Genomic DNA, 24,741 nt, shown 5'->3' on the forward strand with positions numbered 1-24,741 from the left:
AAGAGAATCCCCATGGAAATAAAGAGGAACGTTCTCCTCCAGAAAGGGGGACAAGCCAGAGAGAAGGGAGCAGAAGCACCGTTCAGTCAGAAGGGGGCACAAGAACCCTCCAAACAAAGAGAAGCAGGAGCATCAGCGTTGGCGGCTGTGAGGGAAGTGTCAGCATGTTCGTGTTGCAGGTGAGCTAGTTTGAACTTCTTTATATTCAGTTTCTTAAACAGAGGCACTAAATCACTGTAAGGGAGCTTGAGATGAACAAACTCTTGATTCGGTGTTTGTACTTTTACCTCAATCTTTGATTTGTAGTGGGACATTCAATGATATGAACATGAAGGGGAAAAAACTTGGCGGAACCATTAACAGGCCAGTGACACGTGACCCCAACTAAGCGCTGCATTTTATAAGATTTCAGAGGTCAAAAAGGTTGGGAACCACTGGTTTCATCTTCAAGCATATTTTGTATTTTAGAGGCTTGTTCCGTCACCTGTTGTGTGAAATTTCCATTTTAAAAGATGTTAAATGAAGTGGGATAAAGAGTAAATTGCATTCTGAAATGGAAATGTTAAGGGGCATAAAATGAAAACAGCTGCAGGCCGCATTCCAAAACAAGTCTGAAAGCATTCTGAGTCAATCAAATTAGTGAAGTTTCAGCCAGACAGCTAAATAATGAGCTGAAACAGCTTTGAAGCTCATAAGGGATCTGGAGTTGCTGACAACTCTGTTGGCGAATCACTCAACACATCGCTGCCATTACCAAGCTCCACTGTTTGGGATGCCTTTGAATTACATCCTCGTGCTCTTGTTTGCTGCTGCGGCAACACACCAGAACTAAAATACCACGTTTTTCTGTTTACAGTTACCTACTGTGTAACCGTGCAATAACGTAGTAATGACCACAGTGCAATCATGTAAAAAAATTAAATAAAAATCTTGTAATATCACCATGGATTGACGGTCAGAACAGTAACACGCTGACGACACAGATGGATCGATCTCATCTCAAGATCTCTAGACGTGAAAATACACTGAACTCGAGAGCTGGACAACACCCTTCCACAACACTGACTTTAATTTTGATCGATTAGATGGGAACCACTTCCGGAATCAGGTGTTAAACATCTGTTAAAATACTTAAAACTGCCACTGAGATTGTTGCTTCTGCAGAAGGTGTGTTCAGGGCCACACTTGTCCTTGACCTCTCTCCCTCTCTCTCTCTCTCACACACACACACCCCACAGACGATAAATTGTATGCTTTTATTAGCCGTGCTTACACATGTTTGCACTCCAATGTATTGACACCTATTTTATATGAGACCACAGCAGTAGGTAAAAAAATGTGCAGCATAACAAAATTATTTATTCTATATAGGAGTATATATGTACAAAATATCTGCAAGTGTTATTAGTGTGGCAATCACATCATACATGGTCATATAGAGTCCTGCAGTTATTACAGATGTCTCTGTGTATGAGACAAACATTTGTAAAAAATAAACTTAAATATTAAGCTATAAGGTTAATTAGTTACAGAGTGTATTCCCAGTAGAACAGAAACCCGAACAGATTCCTATCTTATAGGAACGAGAAATGAAGAAAGCTGTGTATTTGTTGTTTGATCATCAGTCAGAGTCCTGTTGTTCATCTGAGACGCAGTTAAAGCGCCAGAGAGGTGTTTTAGCTAACCTGCCTTCCCCTGAAATGGTAGTATTGTCAGAGTAAATCCAATTACTGGACAGTCTTGAAAGCATGCCATCAAATGTGTCTAAAAACACCAGTGTTATGTCTCCATGTGGAAACATTCAAATCTTAACTCCAACCGGTCAGGCACCAGGTAGGGAGGTGGGCCACCAGAAACTGAGGTCAGTGCCAGCTCTCTTCCACACAGCTTCTTGCGGCACTTTGTTCTTCAAGAGGTTGAAGAACTAAGCTTTTAACAGTAATAGACACTTGGATCTCCGCAGGGTCACAGTAGACTCTCAGGCCTCTTCTCCAGACTGTACTCCTGAGTCCGCTGCACCTTCCAGCCCAGTATCGCCAGTAGGACGATGCCCATCACCTTATACCCCACTTGTAAGCCCAAATACCTATGGGGGGGGGGGGGGGGGGGGGGGACACGACACACACAAACCATTAAATGGTAAGCTAGCAAGTATGTGACTGTGCTGCTTGTGTCTTTGTGTGAGACTTTCCTACCTGTTCCTTAAGATATTGTTGTCATAGTAACCACAGCTAAACTTCTTTCCACATACTCGCTTCCACCAGATGCAGGAGGTATCGATAGCCATCCCAAAGAGAGCAGGAGCCGGCAGCCAGGCTGGGAGGGAGAAAGAGAGAGCGAATACTCAGTGTTAATGCATTACTGTCCTTATAAAGTTGAGCTACAGTCAAAGCATCTGCATCAAAGTAATGCATGTAAAAAAGATAAAGTATATACCATGTCACAGTTCTGATAAATATAACACAAAGTTATGTTAATTTTGGTGTAGTGAAACCCAATTAGAACTAGAGCTCCACAGTACTGAGTGATAGAAAAATGTCAATACTACATCAATAATTCCATCCATCCATCTTCTACCACTTATCCCGTTAAGGGTCGCGGCCCAGAAGCTTTCAGGGTGAGAGATGGGGTTCATCCTGGATGGGTCACCAGTCCATGGCAGGGCCAACACATACTGTATAGACAGACAACCATTGGCTCTCCCAGCCACACCTACGGTCAATTTAGAGTATCAATCAGCCTCGTCCCCAATTGCATGTCTTTGGACTGTGGGAAGAAGCCAGAGTACCAGAGAGAACCCAGCAGGAACAGGGAGAACATGGAGACTCACACAGAAAGATCCCGTGCTGCAGCCGGGGCTCCAACCAGGAACCTTCCAGCTGTAAGGTGACAGTGCTGACCACTGCACCACTGAGCCACCCTTACATCAATAATTGTTAAATGAATTTATACTAGAAAACAAATAAGTGTTGTTTCAATGATACGATTTCAAAAAAGATCCCCCCCCCCCCAAAAAACACCCTTTTTTCAGTTTTGATTCTTTAATGCCATTATTACCAATGACTCCTGCTTCTTAACATATTTTTTCTAGATTATGTTTCATAATAGGGCAGCATGGCTCCGAGGTAGAGCGGCCGTCCAGCAACCGAAGGGTCGCTGGTTCGATCCTCACTTCCCCCGGTGACCATGTCCAAGTGTCCTTGAGCAAGACACCGAAACCTGAATTGCTCCTGATGGCCCTGCAACAGTCTGGTGACCCGTCTGTATCATCGTCGTCTATAGTGCATACAGTATTTGTGTACAAAACTTACCCAAAACTCTCATGAGTAAAAACTGGATTCCTATAGCGAATGACTTCTCCTCAGATGAGACACTTCTGCAGTGGACAGAAACATTGATCATAGGTTTTTAAAGTTTTCAATACTTGGATGCACCAATTTCAACAAGACAGTGCAAGGTAATGAAAAGTCACAGATCTGCACATGTGCTTCATGTTTCATAGCTGCACACAGTCCATCAAAACAGCAGCTATGCTCCAGCTACAGACCTGGTAGTGTCCTTAACCAAGATTACAGACTGTTTACAGCTATTTTAGCCCGATGTCTAGGAATAATTATGCCAGAAATAATACATGTATACCAGATGGGTTTTATAAAACAGAGACCGTAGTGGGGGGAATAGATGTGGACAAAGCGTTTGACTCCGTCTGGTGGGACTTCTGATACAGAGTTCAGGAGGTGTTTCTTTTCCACAAGACATTTATTAAGGTCACACAGGCTGTGCTATAATAAACCGACAGCTAGGATCAGGATCAATGGGAGTCTCTCGAAGTTTATCACACGAGAACGAGGCTGTCGTCAGGGCTCCTCAGTGAGCCCTCTTTTTTTTCGCCATATTTCTGGAACCCTGACTAATTGGATAAAACAAAATGAGAATATAACAGGTAGAGACATAGGAGGAGGTACAAAAAATAGCTCTACTGGCAGGTGACGTATTTACGTATTTATTGAGCCCGAATACGTCCTTCCCTGCACTTACGACAAACCTTACAGACTATGGTCATTTATCAGGCTATGAAATAAATACAAAGAAAAACTCAGGTTATTACTTTCAACTTTAGACCAGGCCAAGCGATTAGGGACAATTTTAAAATCAAACTGGGAATCAAAATCAATCAAATATTTGGGAGGTAATCTATCTTAAGATTTAAGACAATTAAAATCCATCAATTAGACCCTTTTGCTCAAGAAAATTAAATTGGATATTTGCAGATGGAATCTGATTTCTTACATGGGCATTACACACAGAGTGGAGGTGATAAAAACAAATGTACTGTCGAGGCCTCTGTACCTGTTCCAGAGTTTACCAGTGGAGGTAACAGGAGATAAATTCAGGGAATGGGATAAAATGATCTCTAGATCAACTGGCAGGGGAAAAGACCGAGGATGGGGTACAGAACGCTGACATTATCTAAAACAAGGGAGGGCTAGCAATTCCGTGTCTGAAGAACTACTCTCAAGCTGCACAAATAAAAATGAAGTTAAATACAGTATATACAAATGGGGTACAAATATATGCAGATGGGGTCCCTGTAATAGGGGACAACAACTTGAGATAACACATGAGTGAAGGGGCAAACCCATGGTTGGAAGCATCCTTGAAGCTTTGGTTTACATTAATCGCAAAAAAAAAAAAAGACTTAAGAATTCAAGGTAAATTATGAAGATAGATTGAGCATGATTCCAAATTTATACCAAATAGAATAGATAATTTTTGAAAATTGGGAAAGGGGGATGAAAAAGAAAGAAGGAGATGAAAGGTTTTGGGTCAAAGGGAAATGACAAGCTGCATATGAAAGAGGGGTGGGAGAGGGAGGCAAACATTGCCATATCAGTGGATGGATGGGAAGAGATTAACAAACAGCAGCGGAGAACAACTTGTTTTTTTACTCTTGGAGAGATCATGGGTGGAAGAACATCATAAGATGTTTTTTAGAACATCAGCACAGACAAATCACGATACATAGTGCTGGCGATTACGCGGCGCTGATATCGCTGAACATCTCCACGTGTTCTGGAGTTGTCCCTCCACTCGCAGCTCCTGGCAGGAGCTTAAGAAGTGCGTGGCTAAAATCCTGAGGGGAGATCTTCCACCTACATTTGAGGTATTATACTTGGGGAAACTGAGCGTAGGTTTTTACACGATGTGGAGACAAATACATTTACAGAGTAATGTTGATTGTGAGCAAAAAGGTGATTACCAGAAAGGGGGATGAAGAATGAGGTACCTGAGGTTGAGGACTGGGTTGAGGTAAAACACAATATATATGGAACAGCTGACTTTCTCCGTGAGACTGGTGGTAGACAGATTTGAAAGGATTTGGGAAAGCTGGACGTACATAAAACCAATTAGGTCCTGAATCCTGACTGTAACTGAGGTGAACATCATGGGAAGGAAAAAAGAAAAACAAACGCTCGTTCATAGCTACAGAAGTTGAAATGTTCTGTTCACCTTACTGTATCTGAAACACTGGTGACCTGGTAAAACTCCGATGTATGGCAGAGTGTAAATATCTACTATGTCATGGACATCATTTTATTTGAGAATATGAGCAGGAATGTTTGTTTTCTGTTTTGATTCAAAATAAGAGACAAAGGACGATTGTCGTGTTTCATTTAAAGATACTGTACTGGGAGAAGGAAAAAAAAACGAGTCATTGTGTTACCACATGTTCTCAGAATGTATATGAAAATGTGCTCAAAAAGCAGCTCTGAACTTCTGTGCCATAAGCATCTTTACAGTGGGACGCCATGCTGTCTGTGTGCCTTCAATTAGGTCTTAGCTCTCCTGCATTAGGGGGTTAGCGCACTCATTAACTTCTATGTACTTTTGTGTTTGACTTTTTAAGGATTACAGAGCAGAGGACAGCTGAGCAGAGTTTGATAAAAACAGGAGCAGCACAGCGTTTTAGCACTTACAGAGACGGCCGTGACTACACGGCTGTATAAACACCACTCATAGGCACATTCTATATCCTGCGTTATGGGAATGTTGTACACTGCCTATGTTTGTCATACCTGAGCACCATCATGTACAAGGGGTTGTGGGAGAGGCAGGCGACCAGCGAGGCCAGAGAGATGACCAGGATGACAGGGAGCAGTAGGTGGGGGCAGGTGTTCGGGCAGGGAGCTGGGAGGGCGTAGCTCTGGCTCCCAGACACACACCTGCAGTTGGTATAGAGCTGTAACCAGGAGATTAAACACAAGGTTGCTTTCTTTACTCACGCAGAACTAAATATGAGCACCCAAAAGCTTGTTTGCTTGGTGCAGCACAAAAGATTCATGCAGTCAGCCATGGAAACAGTTTAGAAATCAACACATGTAAAATGGCTGCTTTCAAAAGTTTAATCTTCAAATTCAGCATGTTAATTGCTCATTTTTAGAGGTACTTGAAGGTATTTTTTGTTCTGTGCCTCTGTCTTTATGTTAAGCTAAGAGCTACTTAGCTGTAGCTTCACATGCAGCATGCAGTCATGAGTACTACTGATAGAAGTTTCCCAAAAACTGAAACTATTCCTTTTAAAATCAGTAGAGTACTTTAAAGTGACAAAGCAACAACTGAAATGAAATGTTTAATCTTTTAATTTTGGGCAGCGCCAGCGGTCAACACTGTCCCCCCAGCAAGAAGGTTCCAGGTTGGAGCCCCGGCTGGAGCTCAGGATCTTTCTGTATGGAGTCTGTATGTTCTCCCTGTTCCTGCAGGGTTCTCTCCGGTACTCCAGCTTCCTCCCACAGTCCAAAGACATCAAGAGGGGACGAGGCTGATTGATACTCTAAATTGACCGTAGGTGTGACTGTGAGTGTGAATGGTTGTCTGTCTTTGTGTGTTGGTCCTGCGATGGACTGGCGACCTGTCCAGGGTGAACCCTGCCTCTCACCTGAAGGCTGCTGGGATAGGCTCCACCCCCCGCGACTCTTAAGCAGTGAAAATGGATGGATCTTTTCATTTTACCTGACATGTTTTTTTTTTTTTACGTTATTTTGTTACATGAAACTATTAAACCATTATCAATATCATCATGAATAATGGTAATAACTGACAATGGCTGGTAATGTTTAACAAAATTTCAAATATATTGTCATAAGCCACATTATAGAAAGAGACAAAGTACTTATGGTATCCTGAACAGAATTTTTTTTTTTTCCAATGAAGTTTAAAAAAAAAATCCAAAACATAAAACCAACAAGTGGTTGTCAATGTCCATGTTGAAGTTGGACTCACTCTGGACGTTTGCGAATAAAATGAACATTTCAAGGGCCGATTCTTAGACTTTGTATTTCTCTGTAATGTAGCATCACGTTAAGATGACGTACTCTTCCCCATTACTGCCACCTAAAGCACATTTTTTATTGTACATCCAAGTCACGACAAGATTTCAAATCAATCTCCTGAAATAACAACGACTTGTCGGAAACCCTTGGTTGGCGGAGGGCAGCCCTACTGAAAGGCTTCTCCCTCATACTAGATTTAACTGTTAATCTATCTAAATCCAAAAAGGGTGAAAATGTACTCGGGCCTTTCGTCTCCAGTTTGATTAAATTCCGTTTTCAACTTTGTGTATGCTTGAGGAAGAAAACAAGTCATGATTCTGTGATTTCTGAGGATTCATCCGTGCAGCAGTTTTACCCAGACGGGCTTCGATGCTGACTCAAAGCGACAAACACTACATTAGCAGCCCCACAATCCACCCGCGGCAAGATTATTCACAAGCTGTCACCTTTAAATACTGGCGTTTTTCCTCTTTGAACACCTCCTGTATGCTCTGTGACTAATAAGCATTGATTACACATCGACTTAGAGCTACTAGTGTCATGTCAGGAGAAGAGCAGCCTCTACTAGGACTGACACACATGATGCAGCTCAAGCATGAAAAGCGGAATAATGACACCAACTGTAAAGAAGATGATGTCAATCCAGAAGCACCAAACCAGGACGGTGTGATCTAATTTGTGCCAGAAACTTTAAGAGGTGTTTCAGGCCGAGGTTGCTTCCTGATTCAAGTATCTACTTAAAACGGTCCCAACTTCCTTTGCAGTATGATTCCCTGCTGTACTCTACCCCGAGTGCACAGTAGAAGATTAATTACACCCTCATTCCCAGAGCCTGTGCCAAGACAGGAACAGTGTCCTCCTTCATCTTAAGCAGTAGTTTATGGATAACAGAAAAAAATTTAACACATTTTGAAAAATTTCCCTTCGGTAAAATCTTCCATCCATCTTCTTCCTATTAAGGGTTGCGGAGGGGCTGGAGCCTATCCCAGCAACTACAGGCGAGAGGCAGGGTTCACCCTGGACAGGTCAACAGTGCATCACAGGGCCAACACATAGAGACAAACAACCATTCACACTCACAGTCACACCTACGGTCAATTTAGAGTATCAATCAGCCTCGTCCCCTCTTGATGTCTTTGGACTGTGGAAGGAAGCTGGAGTACCAGAGAGAACCCACACAGGAACAGGGAGAACATGGAGACTCCACACAGAAAGATCCCATGCCCGAGTCGGGACTCGAACCCTGAACCTTCTTGCTGTGAGGAGACAGTGCTGACCACTGCTCCACCGTGCGGCCTGGTAAAAACTTATCTTAGTTTATATTTGTTGCTTTAATAGCTTTTCATTCATTTGAAATTAATGGTGGTGATCATTTGGCTGAAGGAGGAAACCGTGAACAGAGACTAACCTGAACTATGTGGGTGTTGTTGGGGTCTTTGGTGAAGTTGGTGCAGCCTGCATGACAGGGGGAAATGTACTCGATACCATCAGAGCCACACACAGGGTTGAAGGCAGAGGTGGGACACGAACAGTTGGAGTAGCACATGGACAGAGACCTGCCACACAAAAACACGCTGCTCAGACACGTCATTTGACTGCAAATAGCATGTTTTGATTCATTCTTGCCTGAATTTTCCACAACTTTTCAAAAACCATAATTTCATTTCCATGACAACTTACATTCTCCATGAACAGAGGCATTCATTTGCTTCAACAGTATGAAAATGAAACTCTATTTAATCAAACTCTAATTGTCAGTTGTTTTTACATCTTCCCCCAATACTGGAAACTATCAACTTGATCTTTCTTTATGACACCTGGCAGCCCAAGTATTAATTCCTTCCTTTCCTTTCCTTCTTTTGGGTGAAAGGTGAGACTGGCCCATTTTAGCTTAAATCCTGGCTGTAACCTACATATCCATGGAGTCAGAAGCTAAGAAAGAAATCATACACTCTGCTTCTCAGTGTATCTGATGAATTAATGTGAACATACATTAGGGAAAGCTGACAGGTTTTATGAGACTTTTATAGACTGCCTGTTTAGTTCTTGCATTCATTGTATTGAGGAAGTATCTGATATAAGCTAAGAGCGTGACTTGGCACTGTAGCTGAAAGAAAACAATTGTTTTGGTCAAAATGGTTCAGACGCTACTGTGGGCTTTAAGGGAGGGGGGAACGGCACAGCTTTAAAGGAAACAGGCAATCAGTTATTGTCCAAACTTACTCTGTGCGTGATGCCTTTTGACATGTAAACATGATGATAACAAATGACTGTAAGCGCCACTGTCCTCACTCACCCGTACCGACCGATTTGATAGTGATTGACCTCCGAGACATTCTGGGTGGGGCAGCCCATGAAGAAGAGAGGGATACAGAGGAGTGTGGAGATGGTCAGCATGGCCACAGAGAAGCGAGGGATGTTTTTCAGAGAGAGACCCGTCTTCTTCATGATGACCCCACCCACCAGCATCCCCACTGCGACGGCAGGCAGATTCACAGCACCTGGAAACACAGACCGCCTCATCGTCATCACCGGGTGAGGAGGATTAAAATGGTTCTCTACACACTCCAATGAATTCTAGAACCACAGAGACATCTCAGGTCATATCAGAGCTAAAATGTCTCTCTCGTTGGGGGTGGGAACTATGGAGATAATTTGTCACACTATCAATAGTATCATTATGGATACGTTACATGACAGTTCATCTACATCATAACTTCTGTATAACTGATGAAACAATGCGCCTAAAAAGCAGGCCTTATGTATTCAAATTACACATGGGAATGCGGTGTCAAAGGACTGAGATGAAAACAATGTCCAACGAAGTGCGGAGTCTTAGCTAAGAGCCAAAACAAAAGCTGCTGTAATAAAACTATCGCTATGTGGCGCTGTAACACAATAGGAAGTATGACAACATAGTGCAGTATCGATTTTTTTTTTGTCCTAGGTTTTCTACGACTATTTCATTTAAGTCCAAAAACAGTTCACATCTTAAAATTTCACTCTGGTGTAGAATATTCACAAATTACCATTTGACCATGAATTAAACTCCTTCAAACCCAAAGTCAGTGAACCCGTGCCGGAGCCTCAGTGAGTCCAATGGCCTGGAGCAGTGGCTGGAGCAGACCTGATGTTAATGGACTAGATATCCATTAAAAACTCCTCACAGACCGATTTGAAAACACGTGTGTGTGTGTGTGTGTGTGGCTGCATATAATTACTGAGATGAGGTTGCCCACTCACATTATTTACACAGGTCACCGACCTATTAGCTCAGTGAAATGACAGGTGAGGTCTGGAAACAGACATTAAGCTGAAACCCAAATAAAACAACATGACAGAACAAATCTAATTCTCTCCTTGGACAGCAGCCACTGAGCAAGTAGGCTAACACAATCCAGATTGCTCGCTCCACAGACGATCTCATTCTGTTCCACAGTCTTCATCAGGAGACTAGACTAAACCTTTATACACCCACTGAGTAAATGGTTGCATATACATATACGATCATGAGGGGCTGCAATACCTACCTATAAGCAGGCTGCTGTAGGCGGGTGAAGCGCTGTACTGACGCTCCAGGAACTTGTTCATGAACGTGGAGAGACCTGCTATGACGGAGGAGAAGCAGCACTGGGCCAAGACCAATATCAGGAAGAGTGGGCTCAGCAGGAGGTGGACAAACATTCTAGGAAACACTAATGAGACATCCAAAACAACTCTTTAGACACACAGAAGGAGAGCGTGCAGTCAGTCCATGAGTTTTACATTTGTGGTCTGAGTATAACAGACGTACTCTTCAGGAACTCGTGCAGAGAGAAGTATTGCTTCTTGAAATCGTCGGTCATGTCATCGTCACTTCCACTCACCTGCAAAATAAGATGAAAGATGAATTTAGAAGGAGTTATCATGAAGGCTCTGCCATATTAGGCATGTAATGAATACAGGGACATCTGTGTTGTACAGCTGTAGTAAGAGGTCTGTACTGGAAATCCCATCAGGTCTGATTCATCCTCATCACGTCCTCTTCACGTCGCAGTCATGTGACTTGGTACCATTAGACTGAGCTGACAGCTACAGTAAGTATTCATGATTATCGAAAGCTGAAGTGCAACTTCTTCTCCATTTACGTGTCCAATGCTGGGCGTAAACTACAGGATAATCTGGCCAAACAGTACGTTGTTTTTTTTTTCTTTTCTCGGAAGTAAAATTTGATCTCGCAAGTTTCTGCACCTGCCGCTCTGAAACTGTAATGCCAAGGGTGTAGTCGTCTGGTGTGGGCCTTCCTACTATCAGATGTCAAAAATCTGCTTGAATCTGTTGTTGGGTCTCTCATGTTTTTGAAATCAGGCAATATTTGAAAAACCTTGAGTTGGCACCAGGTGAGATTTGGACGTCTTTACCGTGTACTCTGAGTTTAAGTGTAAGGTTTTGCTGCCAACACAAACCAAATATATTTGTATGAAACCACAAAACATTAAAAATGGATAAGACATGTTTGGTTTTTGTACAACTTTTTATCTAACAGACAACCCAAGTATTGAGTGGTGAGTAATGAGTGAATTATTTTACGCAGTTCAGTGACAGGGCTTCATGCTAATAAGGTCTGTTGTTTTAGAACAAGCTTACAGTGATTGCTAAATGTGTTTTTCTTGTTGATGACGACTGCATTTAACTAGAATGAACTTTATGAGACTGTAAAAGAGAAACTCAGCCAGCTGACAGATATTATTAACATGATAAATTTTGATTTGTTGTCTATTGGACTTCTTATCACATCGTACACGTTAAAGTTACATAACTGTGCCAGGTCAAATACTGGACAAAGGTGGATGAGCCAGATGTGGTTTCACAAACACCAGGAAGAATGAATCCCTTCAGAGTGTTTGGCTTTATCTTATGTGGCTGTAATTCAAGGTTTTTGCTTATTTGTTGAAAAGGTCTGATGATTGCTGCATCTGGACAGAGGTGCAAGGCAATAAAATGATGAAGACAGTGTTTTTCTTAAAGTCATGGTTTCCATCACCGCCCTCCACACCAACCAAACAGAAAACACACACAAGGACTCCAAATCTACGACCCTTACATATTGTAATGCATGTATATAAAATGTCCATCCGTCCATTGTATATTGCTTAGCATTTTAAGGGTCGCTTTTAAGCCTATCCCAGCAGCCTTCAGGTGAGAGGTGGGGTTCACCCTGGACAGGTCGCCAGTCCATCCCAGGGCCAACACATAGAGACAGACAACCATTCACACTCACAGTCACACCTACGGTCAATTTAGAGTATCAATCAGCCTCATCCCCTCTTAATGTCTTTGGACTGTGGAGGAAGCTGGAGTACCAGAGAGAACCCACGCAGGAACAGGGAGAACATGCAGACTCACACAGAAAGATCCTGTGCTGGAGCCAGGTCTCAAACCTGGAACCTTCTCGCTGTGAGGCGACAGTGCTGACCACTGCACCGCCCTATATAAAATATCATTATTATATATATATATTTTGTGTATAGCAAATAAACACGTGCTGCTTTTAGTTGAACTTCACCTTTCTTAGTTCTGATATACTATTTAAAACCAGATTGTTATCTTTCCAACGGTGGCTGCGCATGTAGATTTGTCATAAAGCTTCCACACAACAACCCTGGTTCAGTGGCATGAATGTGGAGTTTTGGTGTTAGTTAAGGATTTGTACCTTGAAGTTGAAAGAAAACCTGAGGCGCAACTTGCAATGCTGATTCACAGTCACTAGGTGTCAGTGAAACATGAGCTACACACACAGCACAGAGGTTTAGAGTGCTACCACATTTAATCTGACTACAGCTCCTTCCTACACACGCAACCATGAAACAGAGCTCCAAGTGAGTGCCGGTGTGACTCACATCGTCCTCTGAGGGTATTGTCCGAGGGAAGAAGAAGTAAGGGATGGAGGTAAGAAACAGGAGGCCGGAGGTGATGAGCAGGCCCATCCACCAGGCTCCCACCCAGCGGGGATCACCTGGCCTCAGCTCTAACTGACCTGCAGGAAAAAAAGATACAACAGCATTTCCTGCATGAACCTGTATATGAAATGACCTGGCAAGATTTTAAAGGACAAACCATTACCTAAACCCAATCTGTCCACGTCAACATAGATGCGAAGCATGACTGCGCCCAGCAAGTAGCCAATGGCAGGACCAAACACAGATACTGCAAACAGGATGGCTGCAGACGACAAAGTGGCGGTGAGTTCATGACGTGCTGTTGAGCTGTTCTGCGAATATCTTGCCAAACACTAAAACCATGCCGCTGGAGAGCTTTTCACCCAGGATGGCCCTCATCTTGAGTTCAGTATATCTAAATAAATCAATCTGTGAACTTCAGGCCATTCACCTATGTAGAGAGGGGAGTTGCCGGGCCTTGCAAAATCGTCTATGTATGAGATCCCAAAGGGCTGGATGGGCACTGAGCCCACCCCGAAGAGCAGCTGAGCACTGGCCATGAGCAGCCACAGTTTGTTGGTGTCAGCCAGGCGCCTGGACTCATCGCGACCACAAGACTCCAATTCGCTTGAATTCTTTTGCAGGTTACAAATGTCATGGCGGTCTGGCGAGGGGTGATTAAAAAAAAAGAAAAAGAATAAATGTTAGTCACAAGACAGTGGTTGCAGATACTTTCATTTCCTGAAGCTTCTCTGAACCCTCACTGACATGCTGAACAATGCCAAGGTACACTATCTGTGGGCAAAATCCAGAGAAAGACGGAGATTGTTTTTACAAATGAAATGCCCTGGAGGTTATTCTAATCTCTTTAGGTCTAAGAGCAGTGCAATTATGAAGTCCCCTCCATTTAAGCAAAGGTTCAGCCACAGAGCACCGGCAGACTTTCTATATACAGCATCTGCTGCAGAGCAGAGCAATCCAAACAGCAGATATTTGCCTGACTCCTGCTGAGTGCTACGGAGCTTTGCTGACGAGGGAGCTGCTGTGTAGCAGCGATCTGCGAAAACCCTTAAGTAAAGTCTCATAAATTGCATTGACATATTTGTACATTCATGGGTCCCTTGCTCTGGACTGAGTCACAGTAGCTGTCACAGCGGGTCTAGAACTGATCCAGAAGCTGTTCTGCTGTCCACTTACTGTGTAAAACAGAGTCGTATTCGTTGGGTTGGGATAAGAAGTGAGGTAAAGTCAGGATCATGGCACTGACAGACATCAACATTCCACCGATTCCGATGACACGAGGACGGTGAACCCGATTTCCAAAGTAGCTCACAAACACTATTAGCACGCTGTTACTGATCTAGGAAGAAGGCACAGGCATATGTGTCAAAGATGATCAGCAGGGGACATTTTCTCTCTGGAGGAAAGTCACACTCTCACGATCGATCTTAACAATCGAAGTGTTAAGTTGCAGGATTTTCTACATCACCACTGGACTGTAAAGATGAAACGAGGGAGGTGTAGAGGGGGCCGGCTTGATCTGCCAGCGCCCTGCACTTGTGTGTTCATACACGTAAAAACTCCCATACTCTCAAAACAATTAAACGAAGAGGCAGAAGGAATTTCATACATTGAAACATGTGATGACAGCTTTTTGTTTTTTTCTTTTTTTGCCGCTAGGGAGGACAATTGGTCACAGAAAATGAACACATCGTCCTCCTTCAAGTTGGCAGATGTTGGCAGGCAAACGCCTACAGAGCAACAGTAATTTGAAGTCCTGTCCACAGGAAGAAGTCACTTCCTGCTGGAAACAGCGGCGATGAGAACAGGGAGCGTCAATAAATACAGGAGAGCTGGGGTCGGTAGAGAGACTTTGTAGAGGACGGGGGTGATAATCCTCTGGCGATTCATCGGCTCGCAGTTAACGCGTTATATCAATCACGTGACACGACATCATCTGATCCAATGTTCATGTAAACATATTTATGACAGTGGCTAACCAAAGGTACGAAGTTTTGAAACCCTGTTTGTTCTGTCAGATGATTAAAGGAGCCTGATCAAGACATCAGTATGGTTGATACCACTACAGACGTATCAGCGAATCCACAGACGCTTGGACTCATTCACACTTATCAAGTACCCTGTTTAGTTTATTATTTCAATACACTGATGTCATAATGGACAATAAAGATTTCTTTAAAATATCCTGCCTCCACATTACTAATCTTTTTTGGTGGATTTTTGACAATAGATTTGAGGGATGAAGCAATAGATATTTTTGCTGATAATTTGATATTGATCCTCAAAAATCCTGTATCGGTCAGGACCTGATGGGTGATAACATTGTCAAACATCAGGATCTGAGCTGTTAAAAGATATCTTAAACTGAAATATCATAACAATCAAAGCCGCGATTTCATCTGTAAGAAGCTTAGAGTGGATACTTTAAGTGTGTAATTAACTGGACAATCAGTATCTAAGGCGTATGAGTGTGGAAATCCTGCACCAGTGGTACAATATTTTTATGATTCCTGACTTCCATTTCTGTAATAATCTCAAGCTGCTCGATTCCCAGTTGACTCGTCAGGAAATGTGATTTTGATATGTTGCTTGTTCCCTGATTCCGCCTTTGTTATCGGTATGCTTGAAATAATGCTATCATCGCGATCTCAAACTGTTATTGTTGGCTCCTACCTCATGGAGAGAGGAAATGGTGCCTGAGGAGTAGCTGCTCAGGCCATAGCGTCGCTCGATGGTGGTGATGGTGCTCTTGAAATAGGAGCTATACAGCAGCTGAGAGAACTGTAGCAGCCCCTGGCACAGGACGAACAGCTAGGACACACACACACAGACGTATTATTACATGGTTTAACACATAAACTGGCATGTAAACAGACAAGTACAGGCAGAACAAAATCAAAAGATGCTCCTTGGATGGCTTCATTGTAGCTTCTTACGCTTGAAATTGAGCGAAAGATCCCCGATGCCATGGAAACCTATGGAATAAATAGAGGAACTGGAAATAGATGCAATATTTCAGAATGATCTGCAAGTCCACGATGCTCTGATGTAGCTGAAAAAGACATTTTGGCCACTCTCACATGGCGGCTGAGATACTTCCACTAAGATCTCTGAGCTGTTCTCAGGCACAGAGGAAGGTTAAAAGGAACCAGAAATCCCTGGAATTTGTGTAAACCAGAACCTTCTTTCGGATTTTACCACGGTGACAAGGTCATCCAATGCAGTGCACGCTTCCAAGGGGCCTACAGGAGGATTGTGAGGTATTTAGTTTGGGGAAGAAGTGGTGGAAGGTCACCTGAGGATGAGACATTGCGTACAGGTACGCCGAGCATCTTCCACTCTGAAACACCTATCACTGGCATCAAAGTGATCCCACAGGGTGAATAAGCGTGACTCCTACAACAGTGCAACATATTTATAAATTATCTTGGGATGTGTGTGTAAGACATGAAACGGCAGAGTAACTAGCGACTGTATTTGCCAGACAAACGTCCCAGACGGGAAGAAATCAATGTCGAGAGGCGTGATCAAGTCTGAAGTCTGTGAGTCGATGATAATAAAACATTTTATAGGTACACACCTTTCTCAGCACTCAAGGACACTTTACAAAGATAAAAATATATATATATAATAAAAAAAAAAGCTACACACAGATAAAAGCTACACACAGATAAGCCAAGAGCAGATGGACTGAGGCTCGGGCAAAGATGTTGACAATCATGTTCAACCTAAAAGTCCCTCTGGAGGTGAAGAGCGCAGGGTGACTTGTGCCTTGGTTCCTTTTGATGTTGCATCAGAAGACATTTGGGGTGCACTGAACAGCAGTTAGAGACCACTTACTGGCGCTTAGCATTAAGTCTGGGAATGAGGACAAAGTAAGCCTGGCTTTGTTAAACTAGAAATACAGTATTCTGGACGTGTGCCCCTGTGACGTGTGCCGGTCACTGACCTTTCACCAACAAAACATTCACTCCCGGCGGAAATTTGTACTCGGAATAAATTCATTGAGGGCGTTTCCTTGTGCTTCCATTTTTGTGATAAGCTAAGCTAATAAGCCTTTCACACAGCGGACGCTTGCTCATGTCAAAGCAGGGGGAGCGAATGATAAGGATCCGTTTGTATTCAGTGTCACAGCAAGCACCTCCTCCGAGCAGGGCCATGATAAACGTTATCAATCACACCTGTTTGTACCCTGAAGTCACAAGTCGCACCGGCCGCTGTGTCAAGGGCCCTCACCTGAAAATTAAAAAAAACAACCCTGTTTTTACATGGTATTAATTTTTTCAGGGGTAAAGAAGTATAAGAATCAAAGTAAAACTCTTCTATCATCTCAAAGCTGCACTCCCCTCAAGTGCAATGATGGATGTCGTGAAATGAAAAACATCAGTACGCTAAAGAGAAGCAGGAAGTTGTGTGGTTTTCCAAGAATAGGAATGTCAGAAGTACCAAGTCGTTGCCAAAACGCTGAGAACATGACGGTACTTGTTTTTACCTGGTACCAAAAGGACTGCAACTGCAGCAGGTACTAGACATTGACTAACAAGTCATAGCAGGTGCAGCTACAGGTCGGCTGCCACGTGTGTGATTGTCCAAATAGACTGCATCTGTGCAGCAAGGTTTTACTGAATGGGTCCACTTTTAATATTTATCGGATAGATTCATTTTTGGGGGGGGGGGGGTATTGACGTTAGTATTATTAGAAACAACTAGTAAAGTTCTGGTTTCATGACACTCGTGCCCACAATGAAAGGCATGATTCAGTCATGACACTTAAGGACTTCTGACTCAGATAAATTCAGGTGATACTGGATGACGCTCCTGTTTACCACATGATTTCGTCCCTGGGATGCGTCATACCCAGAACTGAGGAGGGATCAGGGTTGACCAGCTGATCTGGAGGAGCCACTTGCTGCCCGCGTGTGAGGAAGCCTTCCAGGGAGGAACGCATGATAACATCATCGCTATCAATGGGTCTTTTTTTTTTTTTGGTAATGTACCAGCCTGCGATTAAGAAACAGTTTGGTAATTATGTGCTTTCTGGCCATTTCCAGATAAGTAAGTAAGTAAATCTTTCAAAATGTTCCATATGAAATGCTACATGTTTCTCAGTCCATAAAACACCTGAGCATCATATGAGCTTGTTTTTATTCAGAAAAAAAAATCCAAAGTAAATATCTGCTATTGGCCAAATCAGTTAAAGTAAAACCTCAGCACTTCACGTAGCTGCAGACGTCTCTGTGTCAGTTCACCTGAACTGAGCTGCTCCAGGGGCCACGAATGCATGAGTGGCACTGCAGATATGTGTTGAGATTAGGAGGGAATTTGGTGGGAAAACAGTGACAGATGCGAGTTTTCAGGTTACCAGCTGCCAGGCAGGCTGGAGGAGAATCAACTCCACAGTTCATGCTCCTGCTCTGGCAGAGCGTCACGATCAACAACATACAGAGGAGCGACAGCTTCTGGCCTCAGCGGTGACTCAAGGACTTGATGTTATCTCAGCCACAAATTCACCACAAGTTTTTACTGAGCGCGCAACTGGCGTACCGACGGCAGGAATGTCCACACAGCTGTTGCTGTGAAATTTGTCACGTCACAACCAAAAGCTGTCTCCAACATCACCTACACAAATTTGGCGCCAACCAGCTCAGGGTGCCCCCCGTGTCTTGAGACCAGACACCCAGATAACTGATGGTTTGCTAAGAGCCTCTGCTCTCAGGGTGGCTGCTCCGAGGGCTCGCCATCCTAGCAGGGATCTCGGGGTCTTAACTGGCTCGAATGGTTGGCCTCAATGGTGTCATATACTTTGGAGACGCCTTCTCTTCAGGGCTCACTCCTGGTTTACACCGTATCAGGCAGACGGCACGCATGGGGGTTTACAGACACCAGCGCTGGGACCAGGGGCCCACGGCACCGGTGGGGGATGGTACGGGCCGGCGACTGACAGTGAACACACGGAGCATTTTACTGATGGTGCCGGTTAAAATGATCTCATGACTTGTCGGCGTGACATCACCTCAGGATGCAGCGTGATAGTGGACTCATTTTAGGGATCCATTCCTGGAAGCTGAAAACATCCCAGTTGTTACAGGACCTGCGTCCTCACCAGGTATGGCACTCACTGTGCGTGTTGGAGAATCCCTGGATCGCCGCCATAGAACAGGAGAGGATGAACATTCCACTGAACACAATCAACAACCTCATCAGCGACATGAAGGAGTCATGACGCACCGCCTCCCCCCCCCCCCCCCCAAGATAAAACTGCACGTTTCACTCCTTCTTTTATGACCAGTCCCAGGTGATATGTCAGGTGGAGGAACTTCAGTGAACGTATTTGACCAAATTGGTGAACTAAGAAAGTGTTCGGCCGACTGAAGTGCTGAAAACTGGAAGCAAACCAGAAGAGTTTGGGTTGGATGACATCGTTCGAAGAATCTCTGCACACACACTTGCGTCTTCTCTCCATAAACTGCAGCACCACCTCTTTCGCCTGTTCTTTAGTTTGGGATTTACTTTAGGACAAAAAGTTATGAGGTTAATGTGTTTAGTTTTTAGAAATAAAGACTGAAATTTAGGCGATGAAAATGTCCCTTTTCTTACATGTCATCAACAATAAGAAATACAGCCGGTCAGTTCTTCTTGATGATGGGAAGCTACATAAACTGTGTTACAGAGCAGGAGAGGACCCTGAAAAAAAACACAATCCACACCTGCTTATTTATCCAAACTGTTCATAAAAAAGATTTATGCAACTGATGCTTGTAACGCACCGCCTGTCTGGACGCCATTGTCCCGTCTGTCAACCCTGCTGTGAGGGCAAGAATTGAGGGAAGTCCATTCTTCCATATCAAATGCTTTTATTTCAGACACGTGTTGAAGCCCGAGGCTCGCTGGCCGTGAACAAATGAAATGTAAGAAATGTTCTGGATGTAAAGTCTCCGAGGATACTTGAAAGAAACTGTAGCCACGGACTCACCTCCCTCATTGTGAAGCAAACATTAAACAGCTCTGCAGCACAATAGACTCATGGTCAAAGAAATATAGTCCCCGGTTAACAGCCATCGTTTTATATTTTGGATATTTTGTATTTGTTAGAAATCTTTTATAGATATTGTAGATTGTAGAATATTGCACAGTTAGCTTAGCTTAGCAGTCAGAATGGAAACTAGCCAGCTTTCAGCTTAGGACAAAGCAGGGGAGCTGATCGCCCGTGTCCATTCTAAACTCTCTGCTAACTGTGGCTTCCTACTTCAAGTCATCGACTGGGACGAAGCCCGTAGTTGCAGCTTGAGGAGCCACATTTTGAAGCCTTGTGTTTGACATTTTGGCTCTTGCCAACTTCCGTCTTTTGCAGCCTGGGGTAGCCACACTTGGATGTGAGGGCACAGGTAAGGTGGAGCGCCTCTATCCATCAGTCAGCCTGCACTGGAGTAAAAATAATGAACATATTTTTCAAATATATTCATTATTTTTACACTCAACTCCATTTTCACATCTCAAACTGCTAACTGGCACCTGACTAGGAAACGGAAGAGAATTCTCAGAGAGGGTGGTGTATTTTTGTAGGCTAACACAGAAGTTTGAAAGACTTTATGGGACTTAAACACTTTGTTCAACAGGTTCTCAGAGTAACACCGTATTATTTTTGAACTCTAAATGCAATCATAGAAGCACAAAGCTAACGTGAGGAGACGCGTGACTTCAACTAACTGAACCAGCTTGGTGCCTCTTCAGCTCTCGGTGCCATGACGCTTGCAGGGTCGGTCAGCTGCCGGTCAGTTCTCAAGAAACTGAAATGCTTTTAAGAGACAAATTTTCATCCAAAAAAACAAAACAAAAACCGAGCTAGCTTAAGCCCTTCTTTGGGGAATTGAACTGGAAACAAAGCTAACTATGCTAACTTTTCTTGGTTTTGAGCCAACGTCACCACGAACACGCAGCTCTTTGACGCGCTCGCCTCCAGCTCCAGCCTGACTTGCCTCCAGCTCCAGCCTGACTCAAGGTAGTGACCTTGAGTCCAGTGCTCAGGTGAGCCGAGGAGGGGATCAAGATGAATGTTGTTGAAAGAGACGCAGGGAAAAAAACAGACTGTTATGATGAAACTGAGCAAACAAGGGCGCTGTACAGCATGTTCCAGTGCCAAGAGAGGATGGATGGATACGATCGCTCCCAGTGAGAGGCTCCGTGACCTGCTGGCTCTGCTGAGTGACTCCGTGTGATTTGGTTTGAAAAGCCAGTTCAGCCAGTTTCTTTGTTGCAATCATTAATCAACAGTCCTGATTACCAGCTGAAACAACGTAAATTTCACAGATACTCCTGCGCTCTCACTGCTGTTGGAGAGTTTGGAAAAACAGCTTGTAGACACGCCGGTGGGTCTGTTTTTTTCCGGGCCTCCTCCCATTATCTAAACAAACCAGGACGCACATTCGAAGCAGGTACACTCACAGATTCACGGCGAGCTCTGAACTTTTGGATGACCTCCTCTGTTGCGCTCGCTCCCACCTTCCCTCTAAGTTAACAAGAGGAGGGGCTGGCAAGCGTGGATGTAAACCACCATCAGACCTACCACAGTCTGTGTAGGAATACAAGCAATCTCCAAAGACATTCCACCTTCTGAAAAAGTTGCTTCACACACTTTGCTTCTTGCAGACTTAAAGAATACTTAGTCATATTTCATTCTCTCAGGACAGGTTCAATGAAACAGACAAGTTGTTTCTCGCTTTTTTTTTTTTTTTGGAACCAGCAAATAATTACTCAGGAGGCTGGAACAAACTGTGTCTCTGCTGCTGTTATGAATGTCATCCAGCCGTGCGTAACTGCTGCTTCTGGCACTTGCAGTCCCGCTTCCACTCCCGTGTTCTCTCACACAACCATCATCACTACCGAAAGAGAAAAATTCCCTTCCACTCTTCATGTATTCACGTCAAGTCAGCCGAGCAGCTGGCAGCGAGACCATCGCACACCTGAAATAAGATGATTTTGAAGAATAATAGATTATCTGTCGTTTTCATTATTTTGATTCATTTCTGTCTGTAGGAGTAAGATTGGAACAAAATCAGCTGAATCGTCCGTCCTGATTTTTACTTTGATAAATGGGAACTGATAAGCAGAATGAGGACTGGATGTGTTTCCACATGATTTCTTTACTCAAAAAATATTTACAGTCATGAGAGAATGACCGTCAGGCTTTGAACATTTAGATGCCTTTTTTAAAAAAAAATGTTATTGTATCACGATTAATAACGATGTTAGAAGACATTGTCACGCTAATAAAACCATGTTTCATTGTGCACAATATTCAAATTCGATGGGGTTCATGCGTCACTCGCTGCAAACGCCGTATCTGACGTCCTCAGCATCTCTGAAGTGTAAGGATCGTTTTTGTCTTTTTTGCTGTTTAATTTTCATGAGCACTGTTTTAATAGCGTGCATGTATGTTGTACTACAACTACTGCACGCTACTGCGACTGGTACTGACTCTAATTGATGTAAATGAGTTTTGGCGGGTTTCCTACCCACTGTTTGATTCTGAGGGAACAGGCACTCCGTTCATCCGCGCTGCTGACGCTGCGTACGGACCTTTGAAAATTCCACTCCAGCTTAAACTCTACGTTTCCCGGAGGAAAATGAGCCCGTTCGTCTCCTTGGTTCTCGCGTTACCCGGTGTTGTTATCCCTCTCCAGTTATGCAATCTCCGCAGAATAAATCTAGTTCAAGCAGTTACATAAACAATGAAGCAGCGACCGAGGGGTGTCAGGTTCAAGCCTCAGACCCCACATTTGTTTCTACCTTAATGCTGCGGAACACCGTCCTGGTTCTCTTCGGGTCTTTGAAGGGACGTCCCAAGTCCATTAGCGCGGCTGGTGTCCTGTTCTCGCCGAGTGGAGCGCTGCCTGCCGGGTGTGTGTGTGTGTGTCTGTGTGTGCGCGCGCGTGAGTGTGTGTCAGAGTGTGAGTGTGTCGTTTCCCCCTGGCGAACCCAGAGCGCTGTTTTATCCCCGTGTCTGATGTAATTGGACTCAGCCCACAACTCCACGCGGAAATGTTGTCAAAGCGCCGTGGATTGAGAACACGCCGCTGATTGGCTGAGTCACGCACGGACTCACCTGAGAGGGCGCGCGAGGTGGGGGGGGGGGGGGGGCGAACCCGGTGATAAAGGTGACTTCTCATCCTGACTCACGCGCTTTTTACGTACTTGATTAACAAAAGGTTGAAAGGACAGCGTGAACCAATGGCTGCTGTCACCCGCTCATGCCTGCTCCTCTCTGCGCTCCTGCGGGTCAGAACGCTCTTAATGCTTCATTAATTGTGGAATGCGGCAGTCAGTAGCCGCCAGGGGCTCATGAGGAGGGGGCTTCTGCTGGGGGGGGCGCTGACTGACGTCACACAAACGACAAACTTCATCCAAGTGTATTAGCTTTTGCATGCGGCGTCAGGAGGGTTAAGTGAGCACCCAAACCTTAAATTTCCGTCCTACCCGTCAGAGTCTCGGCTGGTCCGTAGGTGGAATTGAACAGCAGCGGTGGATGGCACACAGGTCTCTAGAGTTTTACTCAGGTTCATGCAGAATGACCTTTAATTTCCGATCTAGAGAGCCAACACGTGACCACATGAAACCCCTAAGGATTCCTGCAGTGCCCCTGATACTTCATGTTCTTTAGCTAGCTTGGATGTATTCATATTTATAATCTAGTTAGGAGTTTTATGATGAACCTGTACAGTCCAAGACTGTGGCCATGGCAGCCTTGTGCAGGAGATTTGATAGTTCACTCTTGTTTTTATGGTTTTGTCCTATTTTCAAGGTGTGTATTTATTTCTACATTCTGTTTAGTTGTGTGCGATCCACACTCATTCTGGTGTACACTGTTGAATGGGACTGATGTAAGTTTGTTGCTGTGTCCCAGGTACGCCTTTGAGGAAATGTTCTAAACTTTGACACATGCGAAGTCCACTTGAGCTCAACCATGACCTGAAATGATTCTGGGGACAGGTCGGCACGGTGGTGCAGTGGTCGGCACTGTGGCCTCACAGCAAGAAGGTTCTAGGTTCAAGCCCCAGCTCTTTCCCCGGGTCTTTCTGTGTGGAGTCTCCATGTTCTCCCTGTTCCTGCTGGGTTCTCTCTGGTACTCCAGCTTCCTCCACAGTCCAAAGACATCAAGAGGGGACGAGGCTGATTGATACTCTAAATTGACTGTAGGTGTGACTGTGAGTGTGAATGGTTGTCTGTCTCTATGTGTTGGCCCTGTGATGGACTGGTGACCTGTCCAGGGTGAACTGTTGCCTGAAGGCTGCTGGGATAGCTGCCCCCCCCACGACCCCTAACAAGAGAAGCAGTAGAAAAGGGATGGATGGATGGATTCTTGAGATCAAAGGTCAAGATCACCGCGGCACATTGCCGAGACATGCAACCGCGATGTGGTATTTGTAGTTTTACCCTTGAGTTCAGCTGCTTCTGGGTCTGAAAAGTGAAGTAAA

General features: G+C 44.2%; 1 protein-coding gene and 1 long non-coding RNA gene across 4 annotated transcripts; one reads left to right on the top strand and one right to left on the bottom strand.

Annotated features, from left to right (window-relative positions):
- Positions 1-1,245: 1,245 nt before the first annotated feature.
- Positions 1,246-23,253, bottom strand: slco2a1 (solute carrier organic anion transporter family, member 2A1). 2 transcript variants are annotated; one of them, XM_086225013.1, is made up of 14 exons: positions 23,057-23,253; positions 15,944-16,081; positions 14,447-14,609; positions 13,701-13,913; positions 13,434-13,532; positions 13,211-13,347; positions 11,125-11,197; positions 10,862-11,026; positions 9,628-9,832; positions 8,740-8,887; positions 6,078-6,241; positions 3,312-3,376; positions 2,196-2,316; positions 1,246-2,086 (listed from the first exon to the last, which is right to left on the bottom strand). In XM_086225013.1, exons 1-14 carry the CDS (start codon positions 23,117-23,119, stop codon positions 1,966-1,968), a joined length of 1,875 nt encoding a protein of 624 aa, XP_086081139.1. In that variant the 5' UTR covers positions 23,120-23,253; the 3' UTR covers positions 1,246-1,965. The 2 variants fall into 2 exon arrangements, with proteins under 2 accessions (XP_086081139.1, XP_086081140.1); XM_086225014.1 differs by lacking the exon at positions 23,057-23,253 and having other exon boundaries at positions 14,447-14,604; positions 15,944-16,013.
- Positions 13,151-15,432, top strand: LOC147250344 (uncharacterized). Of its 2 annotated transcripts, none has more exons than XR_015119317.1 (3): positions 13,151-13,259; positions 13,463-13,552; positions 15,289-15,432. It is a non-coding gene; the product is annotated as an uncharacterized LOC147250344 (long non-coding RNA). The 2 variants fall into 2 exon arrangements; XR_015119318.1 differs by lacking the exon at positions 15,289-15,432 and adding an exon at positions 13,692-13,989.
- Positions 23,254-24,741: the final 1,488 nt, after the last annotated feature.

Source organism: Aulostomus chinensis, chromosome 14, assembly GCF_037954235.1.
Source record: "Aulostomus chinensis isolate RoL2024-O1b breed Wild chromosome 14, RoL_Achi_v1.0, whole genome shotgun sequence".
Classification (NCBI taxonomy): domain Eukaryota; kingdom Metazoa; phylum Chordata; class Actinopteri; order Syngnathiformes; family Aulostomidae; genus Aulostomus; species Aulostomus chinensis.